The sequence below is a fragment of the Artibeus jamaicensis genome, unplaced genomic scaffold, assembly GCF_021234435.1.
Source record: "Artibeus jamaicensis isolate MK-2021 breed Jamaican fruit bat unplaced genomic scaffold, CSHL_Jam_final contig_1015, whole genome shotgun sequence".
Classification (NCBI taxonomy): Eukaryota; Metazoa; Chordata; class Mammalia; order Chiroptera; family Phyllostomidae; genus Artibeus; species Artibeus jamaicensis.
The window spans coordinates 332,388-352,055 of NW_026521194.1; the positions used below are offsets into that span (position 1 = coordinate 332,388).

Consider the following 19,668-nt stretch of genomic DNA (forward strand, 5'->3'; position numbering starts at 1 on the left):
TCTCCCCTACATCAGCCTTATCCAAAGCTGAAAGGGAAACCCAGGAAGCTCTAGAGAAATCTATAAATTGCATTTGGGGGCAGGGGAATGAAGCTAGCTGCCTGATTCCACTAAAGAGTGAAATGCCTTCAAAATGAACTGACTCAAGAATGATATGTACCTGATCCTGCCCTCTCAGCCACGGTATAGAGTTAGGGTGGGAGGAGAGGGCTGTCCATATTCCAGCTTTGAGATAGACGGACTGTCTGTACTTGGAGGGGCTGAGAAGGGTGGGCAGCCTAATTCACTCTCCTGCTTCCCAGGTGAGGAAACTGAGGCAAAAGTAGTTAAGTGACTGACACAAGTCCAGAGACTCAAGAGAAGGAGTCTTCTGACCAGCACTTGGGGTCACCAGTGGCGTGCAACCTGTGACTCTCTGTGCAACAGAAGAGTCAGCAAAATGATTCATGGGTTATACATAACTTTTATATGACAACAGTCATGTTGAGGCCCAACATGAAAGTTATCAGTTCGGCAGAAACAGCAGCACCACAGTGCACCCTGGGTCCCTGGGGTCTGGTTTAGATTTGACACCAAGTAAATGGTTTGTCAGATTATCTTCCTTCTGCCCCTGACACATTTTGAAAAAGCATAAGTCGTATGCTTTTCTTAACAGTCAATAAAGCTACACGAACCAATTAGGAAAAAGGATTTATTACTAAAAACACAGAGTAGAGCAGAGGAAATAGATGTATGTATAGTCACTGAAAGTACATCCCCCTGTAAAAAGAAGTATATTCCCCCCCTTCATTGCCTCTTTACTCAGTTCTCCTCTTTAAGGCTCTGTTACTATGACGTAATGGACTCTACATCTGCCTCTCTTTTTCTCTGACAAAAATGAAAAAAAATACAATCATAGTTGCAGATACCTTTTTTAATACCTTTAAAAAAGATACCTTCTGAAGTACCTTTTTTTCAGATATTAGTGTTTTTCAAAATGTAAATGGAACTTCCTCAAAGCCTGACTAAAACATAAAGAACAATATATATTCCTTAGTCTTTAAACTACCAGGAATTAATCTTAGGCTCATCATCTATTTTATTTTTCATAACCTCACATCAGTTAAACAAAAAAAAAACAATTGAAATCAGCATTTTACTCATATCTCAAGCAGCCATGTGATTTGTGTTGAACAGATTCCAATCGTACATCTACTAATTTATTTAGTCTTTCCAACAAATATGTGAGATCAAGATGATGATTATTCCCATTACAAAAACTAACATATTCTGAGAAAATTGATGGGAAAACTGCAAAATTGAGTTAATACATATTGGGACTCTTTCAGTGGAAAGACAGAAAAAATAGAAATTCTGTGCATTAAGAATAACCCTGTGGTGAGCTTACAGGTGAGAAGCACATTATACACATTACCTTGTACAAAGTTATTTGTACAGAAAGTGATGTGTAAGTGAAGTAAATGTGACCAAGGGCTTTGTCCACCTTGGTTTGAAAAAGATATAATCTAAGAAACTACCAGAAGAAGGCTAACCAAGAGAAATGGGTAGAATTGAGTCTTATAAAACCTTAGTCCAAACAGTAACTGAGGACTGGCTTGATAGACGGTTGCAGAAGAGAATGTTCCTCTATTCGTAAGTTGATTGGCTATGACTATGCATCTCAATGTTTGCTATTATTGACATGTGTCATACTTTTTAAGGCAGAAAGACAAATTCATTTCCTTCTCTCTTTGTTCTATGCCCTCCACCCAACCACTACCATCTGTCGATGCCAGGTAGAGTTTTATAGACTCCAAGAAGAAATATTTTCTGGACTACCCAGTCCAAAGTGCAGGAAACTCTAAGCACATTAGGAGCATATGAGACCAGCAACGTAAGAGGGATATTCCCTTCTATCAAACCCACAATGGATCTACTGCTTGGCAAAATAAACCCACTTTCTGATTTTTAGACTTAACAGTTACTGAGAGGATATTTATTTCTTCAAGATCAAAATGGCCCCATGGGACAAATATTAATCATTAGACCTTATCACAAAATCATACAAATTTCAGACTGGCAAACTGTCTCCTTATTTTTACATAACCAAAATAACAGCCGCTCAAACAAGATGGTTATGGAGATGGATAAACTTGTGTAAGAAAGTGGAACACTTGGATATTAACAGCCATAGGCAAAGGAGATCTACTAAAGAGGTGAAAATGTGGTTTTTGAAGAGGCAGATTCGTATTTTTTTTGCTCCCTCTTGTTTCTTCCCCTTGGAAGGTGGGTCACCAGGCAATAAATAGCTCATCCACCCAGGTGAATGCTCTCTGAAAGGTCCTCCTCAACTCCTCTTTCACCAAGAGGCCAAAGTAATGAGGGACTCTGGAAGGCCAGGATACGTCTGGCTCTCCCTCATTCCTCCCTCCTCTCCTGAAAGCCCGTGCTCAGAGCCCAGGGAGAAGAGATCCAGACAGCTTATTTTCACCTCCCCTATATGCAGCCAGGCTTGGCAGCAAGCTCTTTTTGCAACCTTGGACAGTGCAGCAAATACAGAAGACTGTCTCAGTCTCTCCTGAAACTAGTGAATATGTTGGATTTAGCTTTCATCAAACTTGTTAGGCCTAATATTTTCAGGGTAAAAAAGGAAATACATTAAAGTTCACCTAGCCTATGGAGCATTTGGTATGAGGAGACTTGGAGTTTGGAGTTTAAAACCAGCTAATTCATAAGAGCACTATTATGTTTTACTTTCACAATGTATTGGCTGAGCAAGGCAAGATTTAACTATTTTTCATGTCCCCAGGTTGTAATATCCATTTAATAACACTGAAATCTCAACACAACCCTAATAGAGAGGAAAATAATTGTAGGTCTCAGGCTGATAAGAGCTATGATACAAGTGCCAACAACTGACAACAGAATGGTTTTCTAGATTTCGTAGCTCTCAAATTGACTAGTGAACTTGACTAGTAAAAAGTTAAGGAGAATCGATGTTCCTCAGAATGTTAGCAAACTTGTACTGACTCACACCTAATACGAAGGGGAAGTAGCAGAATGCTTATCTCCTGCCTATTGTTGGCAGGATCCTGCAGATTCATTTTAACCTTCCTTCTACTCGAGACCAACTGGCCAACAGTTTTGCTGTGGTTTCAGTGTAGGCGGGGGAAATCCAGTTGTGCAAAACTGCGACTGCCATGTGAAGTCACCTTCACTCTCCACTCAGACAGGAAAGCAAGTTAACGGTAAGGCATCTCAAGCAGGTGTCCAGAATATTCTCTACTTTCAGGAAGGACAACTTTAAATTACATACAAAATCTCACTGTATTCTGAAAAGAAATCATTTAGAACATATCTATATACATGCAGACATAAATGTACATGCTACCATAGCTAAACTCTAGTATCTGATATTTTGAAAATAACCACTCTTAAAATGGACGCACCCACTTTCTTTTTTCCCAAAGTGGTACAAATCCACTAACCAGGAAGCCATGTAAAATGGCAAAAACATAAGATATGCAAATTGGTGAAAATTGGGGATTTTTAATTGGACTCTGAAATCCTATGACAGATCGACTGATTCAGAATTTTCAATGATATGAAAAATGAGGTCTCACCCTCATTTTTTTTCAGAAAAAGAGTACCTTACATCACTACTAAAATAAACAAAATGTCAGGAGACTGATTAACTTGACCAAAAATATCCTTGTAGAGATTTCTCTTTGCATATGTTACTATTTAAATAATACTTTTATTACAAAAGTTGCATGTGTTTGCTATTTTTTAATGTGTACACATACATCTACCAAACTCAAATAAAAGTATAAATATAACTTATATTTCAATGACCAAATGTAATAACTACATATATTTTATGGATGAACTGTCATTGATTTTTCTTTATATTTATAACTATGTTTCTCTATACAGAGTTTGATAAATATGTATAAATAAACATTTATACATATAAAAATATTTGCACAAATACTTATATTTACATATGTGTTTTTTCCACACTCATACACATATGGTCTACTTTGTTGATGTGCCTTCTTTGGAACATCTTCCTTAATTAATCAATAAGAATTCTTGACCCAGTGAAGAAGCCATGCACTGAGGATGGCAGTGTCTCCCTATTAGCCTGGATCATTTAGCTCTGAATGATTATGTGTGTAAGACATAAACAATTTTGTCGAAGCCACTCCATTTTCAGGCCTCTCAGTTACAGCATCTTAGCCTATATTCTACCTGACACAGTAGCAGGGAAACTGTCAGGGCCCACAGGTGACTGCAGGCCACAAGGGCACAAGAAGCAGTGCCGTCCTAAACTCACCTTCCAAAGTGAAGGTGTGACTGCTTCACTTTGCCTGCTTACCTCTTTGATGTATGTTTCCCTGCTGCTTTCTTCTATATCTTGTCCAGGCATTCCCTTTCTTTTTTCCTTCAGAAAAGAAGAGAATAAGTTAATTTTTCAGAGCTGTCAATATATCTCAAAGCCTCATTGGTCAGTGGTGCTCGAGTACTTTTTTCAGACTTTGATCCACAAGAATGGGGCAAAATCCTTAACTACCAGTGTAGCAGCATCAGATTATAATTCAATGTGTGTGGATGTGAAAGACAATAGGAAATAACCTTTCTTTGAAAATTTTTAAAAAAATCACATGTAAGTGTGGATTGATTTCTGGACTATCTATGCTATTCCATTGATCTATGAGTTTGTTTTGGTGCTAGTGCCATATTGTTTTGAACACCATAGCTTTGTAGTATAGTTTGATATCCAAGCACATTGTACGTCCAATTTGCTTTCTTTTTTTCTCAAGATTGCTTTAGCTATTCAGGGCCTTTTGTGATTTCATAAATTTCAGGATTATTTGTTCTAGTTCTGTGAAATATGCCATTCATATTTTGATAAGGATTGCACTGAATCTGTAGATTGCTTGGGCAGAAATAAACCCAAACTTACATGGTGAATTAAATTGTGATAAAGGAGGCAAGGATTACAGTGGGGAGAAGACAGTCTTCTCAATAAGTTATCTGAGAGAAACTGAAGAGATACATACAAAGTATTCTTCATGACAATTCTGCATGCCTCAGATTATCTTTCCAAGGATGTTTCAACAGCAAGCTGCCTTGGAAATGGGAGCTCATGTAACCCTCCAGGGGAGAGAGAAGACTTGTTTACTGACTAGTATGAAACCAGAGGATATCTTCCTCCTCTCCTCAGAGGATATTTGCTTAGGTTTCAGATAGTAAAATAATGTCTCCTTCAGGAGTAAGGTTAGAGCAGGCTTACTAACAGGTTTATTAAACCCTTTCTAAGACCAGGGGTTTCTGACAGATAGAAACAGTTTCTAAGCTTGTATTCCTCACTTTGGCATAGCCTCTGTGTGCAGCATCACCGTGACATGGGTTTGCAAGAAAAAAAGAACTAATGCATCTATCCCACAGCCTAGCGATTTCATTTCTAGGGATTTATACAAGAGATATGAAGGCATAGAAAGAGAGAAATACTTCAACAAAAATGTTCATTGCAGCATTTTTATGCCAGCCAGAAACTGGCGCACTTATGGTGTCCATCATAGGAGAATGTATACACAAAATTTGGTGTGTTCATAAAATATGCTCTACTTCACATTAAAAAAGAAAATACTACTGATACATCCAACAACGTGAATAGAAGACAAAATGATTATGCTGAGTGGAAAAAATTTCAGTAAAATAGTTTTTAAAAACTATTTTTTAAAAATAAAATAGTTGCTTTAAATAGTATTTCAAATTACTATTAAGACGTTTTTAAATTGTCACCATTAAAAAAGGAACAGTAATTGCCTCTGCTGAGTGAGAAATAAGGATATAAGAGATGAGAATCAGATTTTTTCCAGAATGACGGTCATATTCTATATCTTGGTATCATTTGAACTATACAGGAGAATGCATTTCTCAGAACTCATTAAATAACATACTTAATATTTGTATAATTTGTTGTTTTATCTCAGAAGAAAACATTTTACAGTTAAATTGGCATATAATAAATGTTTATAATGTCTTGTGCATCACACACTGGTTTAAAGGAAGGGAAATGTAACAGTGCTGTAGTGAGAAACAAGCTCCCCTGGGCTGGACCAAGGTGTGCACTGGGCTTTGCTCCTTTCTGGAGGCTGTAGGGAATAACCCATAACTTCGTCTTTTCTAGTTTGAAGTTGCCCACATTTCTTGGCTCATTGTGTCTTGTCTGCCAGACTTACTGATCTCTCTGATTATCTCATGGTACATAAACGTCTCTCTACAGCTGGAGATGTTTTCTGATTTTAAGGATACCTGTGATTTGGGGGGGGGGGGCACTGAAATAATCCAGGATCACCTCCCCATCTCAAGATCCCTAGTCACATCCTCAGACTCTCACCACGTAAAGAAACAGCTTACAGGTTCCAGGGACTGGACATTGGCAGTTCTGTTTTGGTTGCTATAAAATTCTCAAGAATCTTATGGATCCCCCATTATGTCATGCAGATTTACTCCTTTAAAGAGTCTCCTCCGCAGATCTTTCATATATAATTATATATTTGTATTGTACGTCTGCTGAGATGGCTTGAGGGGATCTGTGACTCACACACTTAAACTCTCCAGAGAACCTTTTATGTGACTGGACACTGATCTTTTGCTCCTTCTGAAGCATCAGCAAAAAGTCACTAGGCCAGATTCTTATTCTACAGAACAATGTCCTGACAGTGGATTTCCTAATTTTAGCATCTTTGCAATCTGCATAGGCTAAGAATTTTCCAAATCATCAAGTCCTGACTTCATTTGTTGAGCAGTTCTTCCCTTAATATAACTTTTTCCTCTCCCATTTTGCTCTCAGCAATAAAATAAAACCAGCTTCACCTTCCTCATTTTGTTTAGAAATCTCCTCATATATACCCAGAAAGGTCTGATTCCCAGATGTCTACAAAAATGAACTTTGCCAAGCTTTCTGTCAGTATTTCTGTCTTTAGCATCCACATTTCTTCTAATGAACCATTCTAGGCCATGTAGACAATTCCTATCATTCTACTTAAAATTTTTCCCAATGCCCAAGTCCTAAGCCACTGCCTCCTTTATAGGAAGGTGTTACAGCCCCACTCCACATCCAACAACCAAAATCTGTATTACTCTTCTGTAGCTGCCATAACAAATGAACACAAATGTACTGGCTAAAAGCAATCCGAACTTACTATCTTACAGATACATTGGTTAGAAATCGGACAAGTTTCTCTCTGGGCTAAAATGAATGTTTCAGTAGGTCTTTATTTCTTTTTGAAGGCTGTGGAGAAGCTATTATTTTTATGACTTTTCAAGTTTTTTACAAGTCACCCATATCTTTGTTCATTTTCTCCATCTTCAAAGCTAGCAATATTACAGTTCTCTGTATTTCCCAGTCATTTCTCCCTCTCTCCATGGTCAGAAACTATTCTCCAGTTTTTGAGGCCAATTGATTATATTGGTGGCATGAAGATATCTCAAATAAATTCCCCTTTCAAGGCCCCTAGGTTTATTATATCTGCAGAATCCCTTTTTCCACAGGAGAAAATGCAGTACAGGTTCCAGAGGTTAGGATATGAACACTTTTTGTGGGACCATCATATTATGTTCACTTGTCATAGTAATATTGAAACTTGGGCATTAATAACCTCATTTCAACATCAAAACCAAGTAACATCTTATGTATTCTTACCTCCTTTTGTCTTGAGTGTTCTTGAAGTAGAGCTGTTTGCAAGATCCACAGGATCTAGGAAGAAGTTGAATGTAAGGTAACAGAAATTAATAGCTAAATGTTTACCAATGCTAGGATGATTCATACTACCAGGGTTTGAGTTTATAAACTTGTTTGGATGACCTTTTTTTTCTTCCTTATAAAGGAATGAAAAATGTCCTAAATTGAGAACTATGAATCTAGGATGAGCCCTGGGTCTTCTTTTTGTGTGTGTGCTCAATGGGACTTAAAAAAAAAGCAACTCTTAAATACCTACATACTTCAATTCACTCATGAATAGGAATAAGCATACTATCCTGTCTAGGTCTTAAGGTATTTGTGAGAATTAAAGAACATCTTATGGCAAAAAGTTTATAGGAAAATACTGTCTAAATTAGTGACATGTGCAGGACATTCATCAAATACACATGCTGGGTTAAGAGCAGTTAATGGAAGTCTCTCCTCCTGACAATTAAGTGGCAGGATCAGTTGTCTCTAAGGTCTTGGTAAGGTTTTGAAAAAATGACACATTTACTAGCAGAAGTACACCTTGTTTTCTTGGGTTCCATTGAGTGTTCCATGTGACAACAATGGAAATAATTACATAAATTAAGGTGTTACTACTAATAGAGCAATGCAGGAAACTAGATACTGCCATTTTAAGAGCACATTTCTACTACATTATTCACATATAATTGACAGGGCCCCTCCTATTAAACATGACTTTATAATGATCTCTTGCCTCCCTGCTCTTCCCAAAAGGGTCACATCGAGCAAATGCAGAGAACAGCATAGTAAGATGGACTGAACTGCCTGTCACATTCTACCTGGGTTTCCGGGTAACTATGAACCCGCCCTCATGCCATGACCCTTGTGCAGCATCTTACCTTGACTCCCACTGCTTGGATCTAGATCTCCTGGAACATCTTTTGAAAAACACATAACGCAGGAACACTTCTCATTTCCATCTGCTGGTAGTTCTGATTCTGGGCAAAATCATAATTTATTAAGACTGTTTTCAAATGCCTTAATGATGCTATTTTTGATACCCTTGTGGATTTTGTTTATTGCTTCTTCCTCTGAAATATAATATTAATCCTCTCTATAGCCAAGTCTTCCTTTTTTTCTCTTGTCTTTCTCTCTTTATCATAACTGTTTCTTTAAGTCAAGTTCACCTAGTCTTTCAGGGTAGTAGGCTACAGGTAAGCTATCCAGATTCTCCTTCTCCACCCACTTGGGGAGCTTCTAGTTCACCAGCTACTAAACAGAAACAAGAAAGTTAGTGTCCACAGATCCTGAGATAGGGAAGAGCTCCTGGTGCTCTTGTGCGGTACACTGATATTCTGAGTTAAGATGAACTGCATCCTTGGAAAAAAATACATAACTCCTCCAACAATCACACTTGAGAGCCTACAGAGCCACACTTTCCCAATCCTTTGCATTTCATTCTGCTTTCTCTACTTTTATTTTTCTACCATAGCCCTAAGAATAAAATAAAAAGATTGTATTCTTCCAGGAAAAAGAATAACCATTCTTTGAAAATGGTAAAATTAAGTATCAGACCACATTTTTTTTAATTGTTAAAGTACAGTTGTCTCCATTTTCACTCCACCATGTCACCTTCACCTCATCCTTCCCCGCCTCCCCCCTCAAAACTAGCCCCCTTGGCTTTGTCCATGTGTCCTTTATATATGTTCCTTGATGGCCCTTCCCCTATTATCTCCTATTATCCACCTCCAGACCACTCTTAAACTCATCCCAATTGGCCAATGACTACGTATGTCACCAACCGCATTTAAAGTCACTAATCAGTTGAAACCATACACTTCTGAAAAGCAATCAGCAACAACCACACTCTAGAAAACCTACATCTATGGCTAAATGTAACTTGTTCATAATCACTCCTGTTTATGAAAGTCCTCAGTCACTGAAACACATACTTCCCAAAACTCTTTACAAAGTCATCAGTTTATGGGGTTTTTTTCTAAATTGTGCCCAGTAATTACACTGTCTCCTCCCACCATGCACTTTGCTTAGTGAGCAATGGATCCTGCTTCTAGCTTCAGATATTGCATACGGGCTATCCCTTTAAAATGGAGTTCCCACCGAGATCATCTTGAAGACTTGCTGGAGTGTCCTGTGGGACCATTGGACCAACAGGGATAATTCTCCAGCCTCTTGTGCCCACTTCAGGTTATCTTCCTGATCCACTGCCAAGTGAACAGTCTTAATAGCTGCTTGAGCTTTGGCATGTGTCATGAGCTCTTATTCCTGAAGTATTCTTATTGTTTAAATGTTTTATGCAGTTAGGCACAAAATAATTAGACATTTACTTTGGAGATGCAGCATTTAGCATATATTCTGTGAAGGTTCTTATTCTTTCACTACTTCATTTACTTTCACTCTCGTCTATTATAAAATGTCTCATCTAGCACATGCTTGTTTCTGATTTTCCTGTGCTTCTTGAATGTTAGAAGTGATCCAAAGCAAATGGAAGGAGGCATAGACCTGGCATGTGCCCTATCCAACCTAGTCCCAAAGACTAATTAATGGGTGTGGATCCAGTAGGCAGTGGCCAAAATGTACAAAGATATTTGGTCACACTTAGTCTAAATCCCATTCCAAAAACTTTATGAAGCCACTTAACATCTTTCAATTTGTGAAAAAAAAATTGTTTAGCACATAATCTGAGGTCAACTGTTACCATGTAATTGATTATATGTCCCCTTTTTTGTCTCTGCTTGGTGGATGAACTCCATGCTTTACTCACATGCAGGAGACCATTCACACTTATGACTAAATGTTGTGGCATCTGCTGTATGTCATGAGCCTGTCTTTGGCAAAGCTACAGTCCCCCCCAGCAGAACTCCTCTTCCTCTTCACGCTCTCATCATGCAATTCTAACTGCTGCACGTATCATAATAAATGACAAAGCTTCACTACATCATCTACTGATGATGACTTTGGGTTTCCATGGGAACTTGTGACACATCATAAGTAAACAGTGCATATCATAATATTTCCAAAGAACAGTAAACTATCTAAAAGTTCCTGTGTCCCACCATAATCTATTGGCTGAAGAATAACACTGTATAAAGAAATGTTACAGAGTATCCAAAATTACCCAAAACCAATTACGTAAAGACAAATAACAGGATGTACAGAATTAAATGAAAATGAAAGACAACGCATGTCAAACTTGTCTTTACTAGCCTTCCTACATTTGACTGCATCATGCATCTTAGAGACACCCTCAGGGAACGCAAAACCATAGCCAATAGTGTATTGACCCGCACATAGTGCAAAGTGGAAGTGGCACAGAGTTTATCTCCTGCCTAACCTGGTCAGGATCCTGCAGATTCACTTTCACCTCCTTTCTACTCAAGACCAACTGGCCAACAGCACTGCTGCTGTTTAGGGATAGGCATGGAAAAGACAGAGTTGGGCGAATAGCAGCTGACATGAGGCTTCAAAAGCATGTTCAGGAACAGTGGATTCAATTCTGGACACCTTCACGTCACACTGAGCCAAGAAAGCAAATTAATGGTAAGGGTCAGCCTCAGATTTCCAGAATATTAGAGATGACTAATATTTTTTACCACATATTTTTTACCACATATACACACATATATTTATGGCTTGATTTTTTTAAAGATTTTTTTAAAGATTTTATTTATTTATTTATTTATTTTTAGAGAGAAGGGAAGGGGAGGAGAAAGAGAAGGACAGAAATATCAGTGTGTGGTTGCCTCTCACATACCCGCTACTGAGGACTTAGCCCACAACCCAGGCATGTGCCCTGACTGGGAATCGAACCAGTGATCCTGTGGTTTACAGCCCAGTCTCAATTCACTGAGCTATACCAGCCAGGGCTATTTACTTATTTTTAGAGAGAAGGGAAGGGATAGAAAGAGGGAGGAGCAGAAACATCAATGTGTAGTTGCTTCTTGTGCACACCCTACTGAAGACCTGGCCTGCAACCCAGGCATGTGCTTTGACTGTGAATCAAACCAGCAACCCTTTGGTTCACAGGCCAGTGCTCAATCCACTCAGCCAGGGCTTAAAGATTTTGCTTATTTATTCTTAGAGAAAAGGAAAGACATGGAGAGAGAGAAAAAGAGACAATGATGTCAGGGAGAAGCATCAATTGGTTACACATGCCCTGACCCTGGACCAGGACACAACCCAGGCGTGTGCCCTGACCCAGAATTGAACCAACAAAGTTTTGTTCTGCTGGATGATGCCCAATCAACTGGGACACACTGGTGAGGCCTACACTCTGCTTTGTTCACGTGCCTTCTTTGGAACATCTTTCTAAATTAATTAACAAGTATTCTTGACTCAGTAAAGAAGCCATGTACTAAGGATGGTAGTGTCTCCGTATTAGCCTGGATCATTTAGCTCTGAATGATTTTGTGTATGAAACATAAACCATTTTGTTGAAGCCACTGCATTTTCAGGCCTCTCAGTTACAGCATCTTAGCCTATATTCTACCTGACACAGTAGTGGGGAAACTGTCAGGGCCCACAGGTGACTGCAGGCCACAAGGGCAGAAGAAGCAGTGCCGTCCTAAACTCACCTTCCAAAGTGAAGGTGTGACTGCTTCACTTTGCCTGCTTACCTCTTTGATGGATGTTTCTCTGCCGCTTCCTTCTATATCTTGTCCAGGCATGCCCTTTCTTTTTTCCTTCAGAAAAGAAGAGAATAAGTTAACTTTTAGAGCTATCAATATAATTCTCAAAGCTTCATTGGCCAGTAGTGTTCAAGTACTTTTTTTCAGACTTCAATCCACAAAAACTAGACAAAATTCTTAACTGCCAGTGTAGCTGCATGATGTTGATTGTAGAGTTATAGTTTATACTTCAAGGACTTGGGAGGCAATAAGAGATGACTCTTACTTGAATTTTTTAAGTTAGAAAATAAACTGCTGGTACCTTAGACTGAATAATAAATGTGGTTATGTAGTAACACATTCCCTTTTCACGTGTTGGTTCAAATGTGCAACAAGAAAGCATACTTCTTCTTATTATATTCCTGCATAATCTTGTGGATAACATACTGGGCTAGAAGTCAAGGAAACAGTCTCAACTTCAATGTGGAGTGTTTTCACGAAATAATAGCTGAGCTCTTGCAAGTATGAAACAGATCCTCTCACTCATATTTAATCTAGTGCCTGAAGCTCCTACAAAACTCAAAGACCGACAGTGGGTTTGTGTGTGGTTACGTTTTTGCTTTCTTGTGAATGGTATGGGAACATACGACTGTGAGAAAACCGTCAGTGCCAGGTGAATAGAAATTGTATCTTGTTATTATTATTATTATGAATATCATAACAGCCAACTATTACATTTTTACTGCTGAAAGCCTCAACCATGGAGGGAGGCCTGTGATTCTCCTGGGATTCCCATGTTGAGGTGGGTCAACTCAGCTCCAGGACTTACAAGGCAGGAAGAACCTGAAAGCCTTGCTCTTCAAGTGGAAATGGGATAGTCAGGAATGCAAGAGTGTTACCCCTGGGGCACCTGGGCTTTCCATTCTTCTGCCCAGCCTGCAGCAGATATTGGCCTGGTAGGGTCCTCAATTCAGCAAGATTCCCATGGGGCATAGGCCTGGTCCCCTAATGCTTGGTGAGCTGAGAGCTGCTGTCCACTAAGCTGCCGTGACTGCTTGGCATCAGAGCCAATTTTGCAGAACCAAAAGCAAATTTGGTCACTCCTCTGGCTGGCAGAACTCAAGACAACTGGGCTTCTATACATGGCCTAGCTGCATTGTCAGTCAAGGAGAAAAGTATACGCTGGCAAAGTTAACACACTTATTTCATGGGCCATGACTGCAGAAATAAACTCATGCTACTGACTGACCAGTTTGACCCCCTCATGGAAATGCGCAAGTACCTGGCTGGTCTCTGCTGACAGAGGCTGACACCATGATTCTGATGCAAGGATGAAGGCCAGGTTCATGACTCCTGCCAAAGCTGAACCATCCATCCCATGATCAGGGAGCCACATCACAAGGGCTGTGCTCTGCCTGCTCCTGACACACTGATCAGACTTCAAACCCCTCTTGGGGCTGTGGATGGTATATCAATACAGTCTGCACTTCAACTTACAGACCAACTGATTCTGGCCACACCATTGTGACCCCAGGAACTCACAGGTGCCGTGAGCCTGCCTGGCTGGATTATCTAACCTGACAATGCTGTGCCCTTTATCAGAAGCTGCTCCCAATGTGCTGATTGTCTGACTCAACCTCCCTCATTTCCTCCTGTCCATACACCTCAGTAAGGGTCTTTATTTCCAGAAGAAGATCAACTCCTTCCTGCATCAAGATCAGAACAAAAGCAGTAAGGGATGAAGAGTGTTACATGAACCAATGTTAAAAATTTAGGATCCTGTTCTGACTATTCCTGGGGGCATCTCCAACTAGCATTGGAATGCCTGGGGGGATCACATTTAATTCTGGTTACATTTAATAAAAATGCCTTTTCCTGCTCATATCTGATTCTTCTGGACAAGAGATCTGAGTGACAAAGAAAGATGATTGGGAAAGAAAGATAAAATTACAGCCATTGGAATGGTACACACGTATTTTGTGGCAGTGAAGGGAGAGCATAGATCCACGCATCTGAGGACAGAGTGCCACACTCCTTAAGACATACAAGGGAGAAAGAGGCACTAACAATATCTGTCTTTCAGAAGTGTCCTGAATGCTTCTTCCAGGACCATGTGCACACTCCAACTCTCCCACCATGGAGGTGCTGAGTCTGCCACTCAGATGTGAGAAAACGGGGTCTGGCCTCTGCGTCTGCACACCTGTGCAGAGACCCCTAAATATCAAAGAGTAGGCACCTTGAATGGAACAGGGAGCTATAAAGCTTGCAGCCAGGGCCCACACTGGGGGCACTGTCCATCTTCTCCCTGGGTGGTGTACGTCCCACTAGGGGACCTCAGTAATAGTAAATGCACTCCTCCCAGGGTCACCGTGCATGCCCCGGAGAAGATATTTTTTAAGTGAAAGCCAGGCACTCACTTGCCTCTCTCATGCAAACATGGCAAACTGCAGACTAGGGGTGGTCATTAGAGACCGACAGTATTTAGGGTTTATGAAATACATTAAATGATACAAGAAACAAATCAAATGGATTTGGTCCATCCCCACTGTCCAGAATCACTGAAGTGGCTAGTCGATTGGTGTCTCCATGTGGAAATTCACCAGGCTCCTGGGTGAAGTGGATTTGTTCAGAGATGATTCTTTGTGGCATTTCCACGCGCCTCAGAGTATCTAGAGTTAATACAGCTGTCCAGATGTGGCAGATGTGTTCCCTAACCAGTGTAAAATGAAGAACATCTCCCTCCTTAGAAATATCCCAAGAGAGTAAAGTCTCCCTCCTCTCCTCAGAGATGGGCTTATAAATAATGCCTCCCTCAGGGGTAAGGTCTCAGCAGGTCTACTGACAGGTTTACTAAACCCTTCCTACAACTGGGGGTTTCTGACAGGTAGGAGCAGTTTCTGAAGCTTGTATCCCTCAGCTAGGCACTGTTTCTGGGTGCCGCATCACCCCTATGTTGGTCTGGGGAGGCAAAGGAGATGTACCTATGCACTATCCCAGAAAATTCATTTCTGGGAATTTACACAAAAGACATGAAGGCATGGAGCCACACAGAAAGACCTCCACAAGAATGTTCATTGCAGCTTGTTCATATTTACCAAAAACCAGCACACTTGTGGGGTCCATCAATAGGAGAATATATACACAAAGTTTGGTGTGTTCATACAATGCACTAACTGCAGTCAGAAGCTACGGATACATTCAGCAGCATGGGCAAAACTCAAAAAACATTCTGCTGAGGGAAGCACTGCACCAAAAGAAAATATGCTCTAAAACCTTATGTATCTAAAGTTTGAAAACAAGGCCAATTAAGTTATCATGAAAAAATAAGAATAGTTACTGCATTTGATGAGTGAAAGGTTAAGAATATACCAGAAGGGCATAAGGGCCCTTTCCAGGATGACAGGCACGTTCAGTATCTGGATAGGGTTTGAATTATACAGGACAATGTATCTATCAGAATGTATCAAATGATATCCTCAACTTTGTTACATTTCATTGTAAATTTTACCTCAAAAGGAATTTTTTAAAGCTAAGTTGGCAATATGTTAAATGTTTGTGATATCTTGTACTTGGTATACTAATTAAAGTAAAAGAAATGTAACATTATGAATAGACTGCTTAGATACATAATTCTAAATATATCAATAAATGCACAGAAAAAATCTAAAAAATATAGGCATTAAATTTGCAAAGTTCATATATTTTAAAATTAAAAACATAAAAATATGAGCATTTAAAACTATAAATTGCTATTTTAAAAGATGTAATCTAACCATATAAAGGTGAAATATTCAGTTTTTTATTTTATGAAAGGCATTAGTTGTCATGGCTGCTGTAGTAAACTATCATAAACTTTGTGGCTTAGAGCAACACAAAGTTATTATTTTTCATATTTGAAGGCCATAAATATGATGAAGGTATCACTAGGCGAAAATCTAGTCATCTACAGGGTTCTGTTCCATTTTGGAGTCAGTAGAGGATAATCCATTCTTTAAAGTCTTATCCAGCTTCCAAATTCTTGGCTCATTGTTCCCTGCCTGCATCTTCAAAGTCAGCCTCATGTGTCTCTCAGATTATTATTCCACGAGCACATATTCCTGTCTGCACAACGGGAAAGGTTTTCTGGTTTTAAGGACCCACGTAATTTGATTCAGGCCACCCAGATTATCCAAAATGATCTCCCCATCTCAAGATCCCCAATCACATCCTCAGACTCTCTCTTTCTCCATGAAAAGAAACAAGATTACAGATCCCAGGGATTAGGCATCGGCAGCTCTGTTTCTGTTGGTATAAAATTCTCAAGAATCTTATGGGTCTCTCATGAATGTCATGGGATTTGTACCATTAAAAAGAGTCTCCTCCACAGACCTTTCGTGTACGATTACATATCTGTGTTTTACTTCTGCTGAGCTGGTTTGAGGGGATCTGTGAGTCACACAAGTAATCTCTTCACAGAACCTTGTATGTGACTGGATTCTTTGATCTTGTGTTACTTCTGAGGCACCAGGAAGAAGTTTATTAAGCCACATTCTTGGTCACTTCTACAGAGCACACATTCCTGAAAGTGAGTCAACTAATTTTAGCATCTTCTGTAACCTGGATAGACTGAGAATTTTCCAGATCATCAAGCCCTATTTTTTGTTGTTGTGTTGAGTGGTTCTTCCCTTGATTTTATCTTTCTTTTCACATTTTACTCTAAGAGAAAAAAAAACTGAGTCTTCCTCACTTGCTCAGAAATCTCTTTAAATACATACCCAGAAAGTTCTGCTTTCCACGTCTTCAGAAAAAAAATTCACTACGCTTTCTGCCTTGATTTAATAAGGATCTTCTTTTTCCAGTTTCCAAAAACATGTTCCTTATTTCTTCCTTATCCATCACCAGTCACACCTTTGACTAACATATTTCTACTAACATCTGTGTGGTATGATTTATGTATTCTCTAAGGCAATACAGGTTTTCTCTTCCGTGTTCTTCACCTCCACCTGAGTCCTCCCTAGTAGTCTTTGCACATTTCTACTAACAAACTGCTCCAGGCCATGTAGACATTTTCTACCCTTCTATTGACAATTCTTCTCATTGCCCAATTTCCCTCTGTCCATTGCCCAATTCCTAAGTCACTTCCACCTTTTTAGGAACATGTTATAGTCGCACAATAGCCAAAATCTGCATTGCTCTTCTGTAGCTGCCATAACAAATGACCACAAATTTAGTGGCTTAAAACAATGCAAATTTATTATCTTACAGATATGTTGGTTAGAAATCTGACAAGGGCTAAAATAAGGGTTTCTGTAGGCCTTCATTCCTTTCTGGAGGCTGTGGAGAAGAAGCTATTTCCATAACTCTTCCAACTTCTCTACACGTAACCCACTATTCTTTGCTGTTCTTCTTCATCTTTGCAGCCAGCAATATTGCATCTCTGTCACTGTCTTCCGAAGTCAATTCCTCTCTCCACATCTGAAAACAGTTCTTCACTCTAAAGTCCATTGACTATCCGTAGTGGCACCCGAATATCCAGGATAATCTCCCCTTTCAAGGTCCCTAGCTTTATTATATCTGTAAAATCTCTCTTGCCATGGAAGAAAATTCATTATACATTCCAGAAATTAGGATATGGACATATTTGAGGGAATATCACATTATTATCACTTATTTTTTATTATCACTTATTATTGTAAATAATAAAATAAAACTCTGGCATTAAAAAACTCATTATGACATCAAAATGAAGTAAAATCTTATGCACTCTTACTTCTTTTCCTCTTGAGTGTTCCCAAAGTAGGATTGTTTCCAAGATCCACAGTATCTAGAAAATGAGGTTGATGTAAGGAAACAAATTAATAACTAAAAGTTGCCAACTCTAGGGTGAATCACACCACAGAAGACTTGAGTTTTCAAAGATGCCTGGGTTACCATTTTTCTCTTCCTTCTAAAGGAACTAAATATCTTCTGAATCGGGAAGTAGGAGTCCCAGAGGGGTAGTGGGTCTTCCTTTATTTCTCAACAGGACTTTGAAAAACACTTTTAAATACGTATGTACTTCAACTTACTCAGGGATCGAAACAATTATCCTATTCTGTCTACGTCTTAAGTTTTTTGTGAGACTTAACATCTTATGTGCAAAATTTGCATGAAAACACTATATAAATTAGTGACATGTGCAGGACATCCATCAAAAATACATGCTGGGTAAAAAGCAGTTGATGGAAGTCTCCCCTTCTGACAATTAAGTGGCAGGATCAGTTGCCTTTGAGGTCTTTCTAAGGTTCTGACAAGTGACAATGTTATCTATTAGCAGAAGTACACCCTCCCTTTTTGGGGGGCTCCATAAATTTTCAGGTGGGGCAGGGATGGAAATCATTGCATGAATATAGACTTTACTACTAATATACTAATGTAGTAAACTAGACACTCATTTTAAGAGTGTGTGTCTGTATTTCTACTATATCAAACATGTATAATCAACAGGGCTCATCCTATTAAACATGACTTTATGATGATCTCTTCTCTTCCTGTTGTTCCCAAAAGAATCAGGTTGAGAAAAGGCAGAGAACAGGATATTGGGATGTATTGAACCACCTGTCTGTCAAACTCTGCCTGGGGCCTGTGGTACCTGTGCAGCCACCCTCATGCTATGACCTTTGGACAGAATTACCTTCTGTGTCATGTGCTTGGCTGCTGTCAGACCTTGCTTCTGGACTTCCTGACACATCTTCTGAGAAGTACATAATGCAGGAACACTTCTCATGTCCACATGCTGGTAGCTCTGCTCCTGGAAAAAAATTGTGATTTACAAAGACCTTTCCTTTTCCCCAGGGATCCTCTGTTCTGTAAATTCGTTGATCTCCGTTTTCTTCTTTCTCCAAAATCTTCCATTGATTCACTCTATATCTGACTCTTCTTTTCAGCCTCCAATTTTTCCTCCCATGCTTTCTTCCCTTTATTAGAACTCTCTTTCTGTTTTTATTATTCTTTAAGTCACAATTACCTTGTTCATCACAGGGTAGTAGGCTACAGGTAAGCTCTTCAGATTCTCTTTCGCCACCCACTTGGGGAGCTTCTAGTTCACCAGCTACTAAAGAGAGACAATAAAGTTAGTGTCCATGGATCCTAAGACAGTGATTAGGGAAGAGTTCCTGGTGCTCCCATTTGGCACACTGATATTATGAGTTCAAATGAACTGCTTCCTATATATATATATACACACACATATGTATATATATTCCAGTAATCACAACTGAGATCCTACAGAGCCACGCATTTCCCATTTTTACACCTCATTCTGCTTCTTCTACTTTTATTTTTCTACTTGTAGCCCTATGAATAAAATAAAAAGAGTGTGTT

General features: G+C 39.3%; 1 protein-coding gene across 2 annotated transcripts in view; it reads right to left on the reverse strand.

Annotated features, from left to right (window-relative positions):
• The window catches only part of SP140 (SP140 nuclear body protein), a 131,350-nt gene that overhangs the window by 83,113 nt on the left and 28,569 nt on the right, over positions 1–19,668 (reverse strand). For both annotated transcript variants that reach the window (XM_053663411.1, XM_053663394.1), the window contains 7 exons: positions 19,313–19,399; positions 18,980–19,096; positions 18,077–18,130; positions 12,337–12,402; positions 8,602–8,700; positions 7,697–7,750; positions 4,361–4,426 (listed from right to left, as the gene is read on the reverse strand). In XM_053663411.1, coding sequence (XP_053519386.1) covers positions 4,361–4,426; positions 7,697–7,750; positions 8,602–8,700; positions 12,337–12,402; positions 18,077–18,130; positions 18,980–19,096; positions 19,313–19,399 — 543 coding nt within the window. The remainder of the gene's footprint in view (positions 1–4,360; positions 4,427–7,696; positions 7,751–8,601; positions 8,701–12,336; positions 12,403–18,076; positions 18,131–18,979; positions 19,097–19,312; positions 19,400–19,668) is intronic.